Source organism: Parasteatoda tepidariorum, chromosome 6 (assembly GCF_043381705.1).
Source record: "Parasteatoda tepidariorum isolate YZ-2023 chromosome 6, CAS_Ptep_4.0, whole genome shotgun sequence".
NCBI lineage: Eukaryota > Metazoa > Arthropoda > Arachnida > Araneae > Theridiidae > Parasteatoda > Parasteatoda tepidariorum.
The window spans coordinates 51,593,688-51,606,683 of NC_092209.1; the positions used below are offsets into that span (position 1 = coordinate 51,593,688).

Genomic DNA, 12,996 nt, shown 5'->3' on the forward strand with positions numbered 1-12,996 from the left:
GTTTCCATACAGGGCGGTGACCTCTATCATGCGTTTTCTATTGCATAGGCAGTTGTTCGATAGCAATGTTTACTTATTTTTAGTTGAATTAGGAGAAGTAGTGTAATGATATTTTCAGTTTTCATCTCAAATTGAGCATATTTCCATAAGGTGGAATGAAATAGCATATTGTTTATATTATATATACTGATAACTCATTAACATCGTGTTGCGTGAATATTCTAGAATTGATTTCAAATTATTATTTGTTTCCTGTTTCTCAATCAATTGAGGAATAAATAGTATGTCTACTCTTAAATTTTGATCGATTTTTTCTCTAATAATTTTATTATTAATTGGTATATTTACTTTATGTTATTTTGGATATAACTTTTTGCACATTGTGTTCCAAATATTATTTGGACATCATAATCGTAACGTTAAACTAATTCTCTTGAATAGTAGGTACTACTCCGCCATGTCTAATTTGACCTCGTATGAAATTTGTCTCTAATACTTTTTATATTTTAAGTGATTTACTTATTCAGAAATCATTTAATTTGTTCTGTGTATATGATGTTTTATTTGTTTATAATGTTTCAAGTAAATATTTTCTAAAGTTTTAACATATCATGCTATTTAGTACTAGCGTGATTATCTTATTTAGTTTCTACTCTTAAAAAAGTTAAAACTGTAGTTCTAAATTTAAAAGTTTCGTTAAAATTTTAATTGCATATTGTGAAAGATGTTTCAAAAATCCTAAGATTGGAGATATATTTTTCTGAAAGCAATCTAGGCACGCGTTTTATTGTTATACCTCGAGCTGACTACTTTTGTTATCGATTTTGTTTTTCAAGTTCATAAAGTCGCTATCAAAATCATAAATTTTTAAATACATCAATCGAAATTTTTTGAATGAATCCTAATTATTAATTATGTTTGTAGATTTTATTTTACGAAAATTAAAATAAAAAGTAAGTTTTTACCATGTTTTTGTGTAAAAAGATAAACTAAATTAAATTTTATATGATTTTTCTTATATATTTAAGCATAGAAAGTAGTTCAATAGCGTTATGATTTGATATGTATATAATTTGATATTTTATATTTAACTCTAGTTTAATATACATTAAATGAATAAAATCCTTAATTTTGTTATCATAATAGAAACAGTGATTTCTTACTTTCCAGGTTGTAGGGTAATCTTCTGGAAAATTTTTACATGTGTTAAAAATTTGAGATAAGTAATTAGAGATATATGCAAAAGGAGATTGATTTTTTTCTTTAAAAAAAAAACTTAGTTTTACTGAAATTTCTAAAAATCTTAATAATTAACTGAATGGTTATTTGGTTACAAGTCCTATAATGATTACACAGAAATTTATTCCTATTATTAAAAAAGTATATTTGAATAGAATTCAAAATGAATTATTATACATTTTTCTAAACACAAGACTTTTTGTGCAATTTTAAACGACATATCTTTTCTATACGAATTATGCTAAATCCATGTTGATTATGTCTAATGTTTACAAGTCTGAATGCATTGAGGTCTAAAACAAATTTGAATTTCTTGATGTTGTAGGTTGACTGTAAATTTGGTTTCAGATTATGTGCATATGGACTTAAAAGCTTGGTTTTAATTTTTTAGTAAAAGAATTTTGAGAATATTTATTTCGGTTACTAATGGAACTTTTTAATCGATGTGTATATTTCTATTTATTTAACCAAATTTTAAGACTTTTAGTAGCAAAATTTGGCAATAGCCAATAGCCCATCTCACTTTGTAAATTTTTATCTACTTGATGCAGAAAATAACTTAAAAGTGAGATATTTGAGTATATTTCCATATCGTGATCTTAAGCTTTACTACTTCGCCAAGGTGCCAAATAAATCTTAAACTCTGATATATTTCTTTTAATTTATTATTATTTTTTTTTAATGTAAGAGGTAGAGGTTTGACAAGGGTTGACTGTGAGTTATACCCTATGAGTTGGTCCCATTCTGTGATGTTTTTCTTTTTAAAAATTCCATTCACTTTTGGACAGCAGATCTGCTGTCCAAATGTTGCCAAGTTGTTGATTATTCTATTGCAGATCATGATACGGCTTACCTTTTTTGAATTGTAATCAAATTTTAATCTTAATAATTTCTAAATCTTCAGCAATATCAGAATTTACTTAACAATGCCTGTGTGGTCTATGTAAAAGATCTATGTAATTTGTTTATATTGATATTTTTCTGCTGTTGTAACTAGAGATGATGATTTTCCAGGAAATTTTCAGGGAAATGTTTTGTAAATTTTCCAGAAAATTTAAGACATTAAATTAAATAGATATTGCACAAATTAAACTATCATGCATTTAAGGTTACATGTAAACAAAACTGGAGTATTTTCCTAGATTCTGAATATGTTACCCATTTGAATTTTTCTTCCAAAAAGGAAAAAAAAAGAAAATGACACAAAGAAATTATGATCTATAAGTTTTTAATTGTGTTTAAAGCTATAAAGTTAAAATATAATGATTCTTTAATATTATCATGCATCTAATATAATGTGGTCTCAGTATAATTGAAAATACAATCTTGGGTAATTTAATTAACTTTATGAAATAATTAAATTGATAAATTTATTAAATTAAATCGATAAATTTATTAAATTAAATCGATAAATTTATTAAAATGATCTTTCGATATCTGAAATGAAACGAAAGTATGATCTGAAATTTTTGAACAGGATTGCTTGGTCTAAGACAGTGATCGGCAAACTTATTAGCCAAAGAGCCAAATATGAACATTACAGCAATTTAATAAAAAATTGGGAGCCAAATCTGCTTGCAATGCAAAGCATCGGAAGAAAACTTCCAACATTTGGACAAATAGAAGTTATCGAAGAATCGATGGCAAATTTTGTACCGAAATCGCAAACATACATAGCAGGTGTAATAAAATTGTATAAAAATACCTGTAAAATGTGCAGCTAGATTGAAAAATACAACAACTTTTTAATAAGACAGGACAACGGCAGACACGGTTTATAAGACATAACTTCACACGACAGGTCTGTGATGCCAATTTGTACTCCCACTATTTTAGAAAAGTATGCGCGCATGCTTGTGGTACCATTGTATCACACCGGAGTACGCCGAAAACATACGAACAATTTCAGCCGGTATATTGTACATGGTTTGTGTTTTCGTTTACAAAAACTAATAAAATTAAACTCGATGTTACGTATTTTCACAACAATATAAAATTTTAATTACCTATCTATCTTTTAACTTAAACAAAAAATTATGCATGTTCTCGATTTATAGAAGAATTTTAATTTATCAAAATAAGACGTAATTTTTCTCTTGCCAAGTTTTTTTTTAAATGAAAATATTATTGCGTCTTCCGTGAATATTTGTGCCAGAGCCGCACTTAAGGAGCCAAAGAGCCATATGCGGCTCTGGAGCCGCACTTTGCCGACCACTGGTCTAAGATAATGTGGATTAACATTTCAAAATGATCAGCGTTATGGTGACCAGTCAATGTGATCAAACCACGGTTAAAACCAAATGGAAAAAAAAAAAACTACAAAATTTTTTTTTTCCTTCTTATTTTTATAAAAAAAATTTCCTTATGAATATTACAAAATGAAAAAAAGATGGTTTTGTCACATTTTTTGTAATTTTGAGTTATATTGCTAATAGAAATTTGCTTATTTTAAAAAAATATTAATCTATAATTTTTAAATGTTTACATTTGGTTACATAGTTTTAAATGTTTAATGGTTAAGCATTTTTAAATGTTTTGAGTTTCCTTCAAGAATATCTATATGTAAAATAAATTTATGTGAGCTTAAGATAAAATCGTGGGATCTCTTAAAAATGCTTAAAATAAAATAGACCATCACTAATATCATGTCTTGTTAGTTTTAAAATTAGCTACATTGTGAAAGAATTAAAGTTTCTCAAACTTTATTTTTATACAAAAGATGCATAATGCTTGCTATAATAATGCTAGTATAAATTAGAATAAGGTGCTTTTCTAAATTTTATTTTTCAGTTAGATTTTGGATTTATTTTGTGTTAAATTTGGGTAAAGGAATTTTTATTATATGCAGTATGTTTACATTCATTATTATTATATTTTTAAATTATAATTTTTATACTATATTTTAAGAATAAAAAATTGTTTAGAAAAAATATTCAAAATTCATTTAAAATATTTTTAATGCATTTTAATCTTACAATGCATCAATAAAAACATAATTATATTCAAAGCTTCATAATGTTAAAATAAATGATAAAGAAATTCTTTGCATTATTATTCGTTTTTCTAACTATTAGAACAAAATTATACCTTTTATAGTATATGTGTTTTTATTTAAGTAGCCCATTTAGCAATTTTATTCCTTTTCATTATTCTATTAATTTGAAATTTTTTTTAATTGAAGTGGTACATTCATTGTCTTAAATATCTCATGCTCCTTTATGTTAAAATTTGTAACATTAAATTAAGAAAATAAATTTTCATCTTAACAATTAATACAAATTGTACTGCTGAATAATGACATTAAATAATGCTGAAACATGAAATTTTTATACATACTGGTTAAGAAGAAAACTTCATTTTTACGAGCTCTTCTAAAACATTTTGATATTTAATGCTTATTTGCATGTTAAATGGAGTTGTAAAGTATATTAGGCTTCTTTAAAATCTTAAGTTATTATGCTGTTTTATCATTTGGCATATTAATGGAACAAAAGTGAATATTTTTGAATTCTTTGTTTAATTTTAATCAATAGTTAAGAAAGATATTTGTTAAATGCTTTTTAATGGTTTGGCTACAGTGTTTTCATCACAGAATAAAAATGGGTGAGAATTTCTCACCCTTTTTTAAAAACTGGGTGAGATTTCTAAAAAAAAAACTCAGACACTTGAAAAAAAATCACTTCTTTAATTATAATAAATTTTTAACATCTTCTAATTTTTTAAGCATTGAATATTTTTGCTGCATCATCATATGGAAAATGTTCTACATCTACTTTTTCATCAGCTATTCTCATTAGGTTGCTCAAATGCGTATTTGTTTCGTTTTAATCGTTTCTACCCGCGTTTGTTTCATTTTAATTTGTCCGTTTCGCAGTAGAAGATATTGCCTTTACAAGGTATTTGTCCATCTTACATTATTGCGCGAAAAATTTGAACGTCTTACATAAAGAAACCTTACCTACGGTAAACACGTGGTTGCAGAGAAATGCTTTTTGAAAGAGGTTCCGTGGTTCGGAGGGATGGTGTTTCGTTGTTCTTAAAGGCTCTGAACAACACTGGTAAATAGGGAAGCTAGATAATGGAACAGATGTTGAAAATAATGAAAGATACAGAAAGAAAAGTGAAACGGATTTTATTCTGAATGGTGCAATGAGAAATTTTTTTCAAAATGCTAGAAATTCTCGAATTTTAAAATTGGTTTTATAGAATGCGCGAACTTCTTGCGGTAATAATTTTTTAATGCGAGAAAAGAAAAAAATATGTGAGATTCTCGCGCTGTTGTGAAAACACTGGGCTACTTTTTCTTTGAGCCTTAAAATATTTAACCTTTTATTTTAAATAAAAAAACAGACTTTATTTTGTTTTTTTAAAAAATCCTGATCTACATTTGGTTCTGAATATCGTCTTTTATTTTAAAATAGTGTGAATTTGTTATGAATGATGTATGATAAATGTTAAAACAGTATAAGTACTTGGAGAAAAACAGAATCAAAGTGGAAATATTTCCTTTAAAAAATATACAGTACAGGACCCGTTATCCGGAAATCAGAAAACCGGAAAACCAAAAAAACGGAACGAAATTCGATAAATTTTCTCGCCATTTTTTAAAAAAAGATTTTTTTTTCTCATAAGATTTTAGGATTTTTCTTTCTTTTTTGAAAGATTTTTACCTTACCATCATTTTGGAAATAATCATTAGTGTATCACTTCATCGTTTTTTCTTCTTTTTAAGATTATTTTCAAATACTTTTTTTTAAGTTGGGTTTAACAATAAAAAAAACGGCTTTTTGTAGCGATTCAGAAAACCGGAAAAATCAGTTATCCGGAATAGCGATGATCCCGACCGTTCCGGATAATCGGTTCCCTACTGTACTAAAAAATCGCATAATTATGACGTTTGAAAATTTTCATCTTCTCATCTCTAGTCGTAGCAAAATAAATTAGATACAATGCAACTATATCAGAATATCCATTTGATATCAAACAATTATAATTTATTAACTGTTTTTCTTTAAAGAAGGAAAAATAATTATTGGCAATTATGGGAAATTTGTAAATGATATACAGTGTTTTCCTTAAGGATTTTTAAAAAGGGCGGTTTGCCCTGTCTGCCCTTTGATCCCTGTAAAAATGCTCTCTCTTTGTCCTTTAAGTAAAAATAAACCACCATCCCTTAAAAACTCTGCCTTTTTATTCATATTGCATTTAAAAACAAAATTATTCACTGTTTAAATGATAATTACATGCTAGTAAAATTATCTGTGTCTATAGGTTTAATTCTGATTACTATATTACAAATATTTACTTTGTTGGGATTAATCTCAACTCATTAAATTTTTATATGTATTTTTTTTTTCCATGGGGGATATTAATAACTTTTTAAAATTTAACTGTTTATTTTCTTATAATTTTCAGTTTAAATTATCTAAAAATCTTTTAAGTTGTTTATCAATTAGTATTTTTTTTAGATTGCTTTTTTAAAAAAAATAAAATTATGCTCAGAGATTGTTTTAGCAATTAATTATTCTTATGAACTACAAATTTTTCTCTTTATTCTGATAATGAGTAAGAATTATTTTTTGAAATTTACATACGAAATAGTATAAGAGGGTAATTTAAAAATTGTTGAGAATGAAATTCAGTTATTGCCTAATCTTACACATTTTGAAAGTTTTTACAATGGGTGCCCTGCCCTTTTTCATTCCCAGGGAGAACTCTAAGAAATATACCTCATGCCAGAATCGCGAAGGCATGGCGACATTGTCGCAAATTTCTTACAGAAAGATTTTTCGTTTGAGAGGTAAAAAGTTATTAAAGTATATTACTTATTATGACAACTGAATCTGGTATTGAAGCACAAGTCAAATAACCCCATTTTGCAGAGTACCATTTGCATGATTTCGCCGTTGATCTTTTTTTACGGTTATAACTGCTACCGATTTCGCGATTATTAATTATTTTTTTAATGTGATGATGGTTTAGAAAATACAAGAATATCGCCAATAATATTAGAATAAAGAAATATTACATATTCAATTTTAAAAAATTTTATACAATTTTATTTTATTAAAATACGGTTTTTTTATTAATAAATTTTCTATTTGTAATATGTATATATTTTTTATTATTAAAAATATCTTGTGGAAAGGTATTAGAGAGATTAGTCCCAGAATGCCCCAAAATATTTTGAGTGCAGAGATGATAGTGCTCCGGGAAAAATCCGGATTTCTGGATTTTTCGGTAAACACGATCCAAAAGTTTCCGGAAATCCGAGGTGCAAAAGTTTCAAGAAATTATTAATCACATTTATGTATTAAAAAAAAATTTATGTTTTATTTAGAAATATTTAGAACTAATATACTTGGCATCTCTTTCATTTGTAAATATTTTTTCTAGTAAAATAATAAATGTGATTAGAGATAAAAGTAAACTTATGCATAATTATTCATTTAAATTATGCTGCATATAATTTATTTAGAATTTCATGTTTTGAAAATATCAATGATTTAAATTTATAAAGACGTTATTTTTTTGCAATACGTAATTAATGATTTTATTGGAGAAATTTTCAGGATTTTTGAGTTGGGCTCACAATCACCCCTGTAAGTGTAAAGTTATTCCAATTTAAAGTTTTTTAACTTTTGACAGAATTTTTTTATATTCATATACTATTTACAAAATACATAACATCTTAAATCGTAAATATGATTTCTGTGGACCAAACCAAAATAATGTAAGTTGTCAAAATTGATTTTATTTATTTTTTGTTAGATATTACATTGTCAAAAATCCCTAAGCCCTGAAAATATAAAGCAAAGTTTTTTTTTTTTTTGTTTTTCAATAACTCGATAGTTGGTTTTCTTCTTATTAACGAAAATGTGAGATTTTTTTCAATACAGTTACAATTTATGATGTTATACTTGTTTACTGTTAATAGGTTCATATATTTTGTACCATTTTTTTAATTTGTACTGTTTAGTAATTCTGTATATTTTTTGCTTTATAGGTAAGGATATTTAAGAAGAGATATTGAACTTTTTTTTTATACTTACTGGTTAGTTCGTCTAAACAACTTATATATTTCTAAATATTATGTTTTGATTTTACACAAACATGACTATCTTACCAAAGAAGAAAAACTCTCAACAAAAGTCTGAGACAGAAAAGCCTGCTGACTCAGTCAATCATAATTATACTAACGAAAGTCATGGACACTCTGCACATCCTCCAGAAAGTAGAGAAAGGTTTAATTTTACGACTCGAACTTCTCCTCCTGCTTGGCCTCTGCATTCATCTCGTGAAGAAAAAAGGCCTTCTCATTCTCCAGGACAGGGATTCGATGAATATGGAAGTAGTGACTCAGGGCCAAGCCATTCAAAACGGCGTCACCAGACCTCTCCACACCGCAGTGTCAGGAAAGCTCGTACTCATTCTAATCATTCATTAAGAAGTGCTGGCAGCCCCCTGACCTATCCTCCTCTTGCTGGCCCTTCCCAGGTTCAAGTTTCTGTTCAGGAAAGACAAAATAATAATGTCCAAGGTAACGCTTCTGAGTGCCAAGATGATCCATCTGGATATAATAGTGGAGATGAATATGATCGTTCCTTAGACAACATGACCGAAGAGGAGCTGCTAGAAAAAGAAAAGATGTTTGAAGAAAGGTTAGGGAAAAAAGGATATTCAATTAAAAAGATGGGTGAAGACGGAGCTTGTATGTTCAGAGCTGTGGCTGACCAAATTTACGGAGACCAAGATATGCATGCAGCAGTTCGAAAATTATGCATGGATTACATGGCTAAAAATTCTGATTATTATTCGCAGTATGTAACTGAAGATTTTGAAAAATACGTTCAACGTAAAAGAAGTGACCATATTCATGGAAATCATATAGAGATGCAGGCTATGTCTGAAATGTTCAACAGACACATCGAAGTTTATCATTACAGTTCTGAGCCCATCAATATTTTCCATGGTTCTCAAAAAACTGATAATGAACCAATACGGCTCAGTTATCACAGAAATGTCCATTATAACTCCATAGTCGACCCATACAAAGCAACCATTGGTGTTGGATTGGGTTTGCCTTCTTTTAAGCCTGACGTAATGAACAAATCCTTAATTACAGATGCAATAAGAGCTTCTGAAAACCTTCAGCTTGAACAAGCCATGTTGGAAGATAAATTGCGAGCAACAGATTGGGAAGCCACAAATGAAGCGATAGAAGAGCAGATTGCCAGAGAATCTTATTTAGAATGGCTCAGGGACAATGAAGTTAAGTCTCGAAAGAAAAATGGACGTACTGCAACAGCAACTAGCAGCTCCAGCTTAATGGATTGCTACTCTGGCAGCTTGTCACCACAGTCCAACAATCGAACACACACAAAGTCAAGGTGCTCTACTTCTGCTTCTTCGAGTCCCAAAATATCTGATTGTCATGCTGCTGATAAAAAATCAAAAACGCCTGAAGCTTGTCATGGTGGTACTTCTTTTGATGATGCTTTATTTGGAAAAAAAGAAGTAGATGGAATGGCCGGTAGCTGTGCCTCCTCCTCTGGTAATAATGAATTTATGTTGGATGAATCTGCTTCATTTCTCAATGAACTTCCACCATCTGTGTTCGGTTTAAGTGAATGGGAAGAGTCTGGTATATTAGCAAAAGTTCTTGCCGAGTCTCAGCAAGAATATATTGATTCCTTGAAGCGTACCAGTACCAACTAATTTAACTTCATCCGATTAAATACCTATCATTAGCTTTTTGGTATTTTTACCGTGACATTTCTTTCTGTGCTCACTATAGTTCAGTCAAAACTTTTTCTATTTGACTCTACTTCTTTTACTGTGATGTCATGAAAGCATGGCCAGAATTGAATCATAAAATTATAAGAATTATATGTATAAAAATATTTTTTTCTAGTTATGCTTCTGTTGTATTTGATTAAAAAGACACTATGTAAATTTATCAGAAAGGATTTGAAACATTGCAGAGGGTTGGAAAATTGCTGTCTGTTCTTCATAGTGTTACTTTCCTTGCTTTTTAAGTGCAGTGTGGAAATATTGTTAACTCTTTGTATTTAAAATCAGAATAAATTTAGATAAAAAAAATTAATAATTAGTATGTATTGTTGTTTTTCTGAGATATTCTGTTTTTATATTTAAATGTTTGCTCATTGCTGTTTTTAAACTTTATTTTCTGACTATATTGCTATCATTTCCAATAAATAAATTTGTACATACTATGCAAAAGAATTTTTATTTTTCTTATGTAGGAGATTGAAAATCAAAAATTGACTCCTTTTTGTATTCTGAAAGTTTATAATGTGTTAAAATGAGAGGTATTACATCTCATTATGAGTATAATGTGTTTTAATATGAGAGGTTTTGCAGTGAGGTATTACCTCTCATGAGTATAATGTGTTAAAATGAGTGGTAATGCAGCAATGCATTACCTCTCATTATCTTAAGTTCTTAAGAAGACAATCTAAACCTCTCCGAAAATTAGCTTTTTTTGTATTTTCTGAAAGTTTATAATGTGTTTAAATATAACAACACAGTTATACAACACATAGGATACAGATTTTAAGCTTTAATCACATTTCATCAGGTGGAACCATATATTCTGATTTTGTTTCGTCAGTATCTTTCAAAACCACTTGCATTTCTAAATAAAAAATATATTTTAGTTTTGAATTATGATTAAACGAGGTTGAAATGTAGAGTTACCTTGAAAGAATGAATTAAAGATTCTTTAAGAATGCTTTTCAAAGCTCAATTGTTAATAAAAATAAATAAGCCACAGTTTTAGTACCTTTAACTTGAAGCAAATTTTTGGTTTTAAACTATAAATAATGTAGTTGATAAAAACCTTTGGTTTTATGTAAACAAAGAAATAATCAATTTTCTTAAAAAAAGAAAGAAAAATAGGACTAAAGGTTAGTAAAAAAAACTTTTCAAATAGTATTAATAAACGGAATTAATTAATGCTATTCATTTTCTAAAATCTTGTTTTTCTTCATAATGGATTGCTACTGTGTAAATTACGACAGTAATAAAAAAAGTATATTATCTAAAAAGCATTCATATGATGAAAGGTTATTTAAAAATATTTAATGTAGCATATATTATACCCATCTCGGAGTAACACACCTTAAATTTTGAATTTCAGAGAATGCATAAAAGGACTTGTAGGTGATTCCACATCAAATCAACTGGTCAAAATGTTTGGTCTTTGTATTAAGGTTATTTTGTTAGGTTTGTGACTCTAAGGTTGAAAAGGCAGAATGACTAAAAAAATACCAATTTCCAGATTTTTTTTTTTTAGATTTTTGTGTTTTTGAATATTTGCAAATTCTTTCCTGTTTTAAATTGCTGTAACTCGAGAACTAATTGACCCAGAGAGCAATATTTTATTCAGTTTTTGATAGCATTTTATAAAATAGATAACATGGCAAGAAAACATTGCTTCTTTTTTTTTTTAAAGTAAATTTTTAATTTTTCTGATATTTTTTTAAAATTTCTATGTAATTTGTGTACCTAATTTCAAGATTGTATTTCAGTAAGATATTCATGTCGCTACATGATTTATATCAATATTAAACAAGAAAATATTTTGTCTTCATCATCTGATAGGAATACAATATTAAAATTAGGCATAGACATTGCCAGCTGAAAAGGAGTAAAATAATTTTTTTCTTCAAAAAAATTAAGTTTGAGTTTTTTTTTTTTGTTAAAATATTGTTATTAAATTAATTGATCCTTGCTGTATCTTTTTTAAAATGCTGTTATAAAACTCAACAAAATGACTCTTATAGGTTATTCAGGTTGGTGAGTTCCGAATAGAAATATTCCACTCTGATTTATTATATTAAGCATAAAAAATTATCTTATGGTAATGCATACAATTTTTTCAATAGATACACAATTTTTTTGAAGGAAGAAAATGAATACTAAATTTCGTTTTATAAGAGGCCATGATAGCCCTGTGGTTAGAGTATCAAACTTTGGTCATGTTCATCCTAAAAGCCACTGAGACCAGAGTAAATGCGATATACATGCTAGGAAAATTTGGAATAAAAAGTACTGCAGTTGATTACTAAGCCGTACCACAATTACAGGGATGTAGAAAAACTTTTCTTCCCCTTCAGGTCTTTGTCTAAATTGTGGATGTAGCTTTATGAATGAGTGGTGCTGCCATTTATCTGGGAGTTCTGAGCTAAGTTACGCTTTCACCCTAGTGGCACTCTCTTCTCAAAGAAAGGCGCTTTTTGACTTAATTTGTAAAGACCAATAGCTGGCAAGCTTGGTATGCCTAAGTGGCATTAGAAACTAGAGTATGTTTTGTAAAGTAGTAGTACTTAAATAAGATAATTGTGAGCAGGTCATTTTTTTTAAAATTTATATTTAGTATGTTCCATGTAATCTTGACTTTTTTTAAAAAAAAATTTTCTCATGTATTAAACATTTGAAAGATAAGTTTAAAATAATATGTAGTTGACTTATTGGTACTTTAATTTTTTTTTTTTTTTTTATAGAAGTTTTTAATTGAAAGTTACATTATTTTAGTTTCCATGTGGTATACAATATTGACTATTTTGTATCATAAATACTAATTTCAAGGAAACATTTTGTAACTATACTGTTTCTAAAACTATAAAAAATTTCTTTTTTGAATATTACAAGTGAATAAATTATTGCAAAACAGAACCAATAAATTGTAGAAAATTGTTAAAGCAGCCACTGAAGAGTTTTGTAAAATTTAGT

At 27.9% G+C, this 12,996-nt stretch overlaps 1 protein-coding gene across 2 annotated transcripts; it reads left to right on the top strand.

Moving 5' to 3' along the window:
- The first annotated feature begins 8 nt into the window (after nucleotides 1-8).
- On the top strand, nucleotides 9-10,482 carry LOC107444459 (Deubiquitinating enzyme A). 2 transcript variants are annotated; one of them, XM_016058600.3, is made up of 2 exons: nucleotides 9-281; nucleotides 8,246-10,482. In XM_016058600.3, the coding sequence occupies exon 2, from the start codon at nucleotides 8,353-8,355 to the stop codon at nucleotides 9,955-9,957; it is 1,605 nt and encodes a 534-aa protein (XP_015914086.1). In that variant the 5' UTR covers nucleotides 9-281; nucleotides 8,246-8,352; the 3' UTR covers nucleotides 9,958-10,482. The 2 variants fall into 2 exon arrangements, with proteins under 2 accessions (XP_015914086.1, XP_015914089.1); XM_016058603.3 differs by lacking the exon at nucleotides 9-281 and adding an exon at nucleotides 411-474.
- Nucleotides 10,483-12,996: the final 2,514 nt, after the last annotated feature.

Bases quoted from the DNA above. Each gene is read 5' to 3' on its own strand.
- LOC107444459 (XM_016058600.3), top strand. From the start codon at position 8,353: ATGACTATCTTACCAAAGAAGAAAAACTCTCAACAAAAGTCTGAGACA.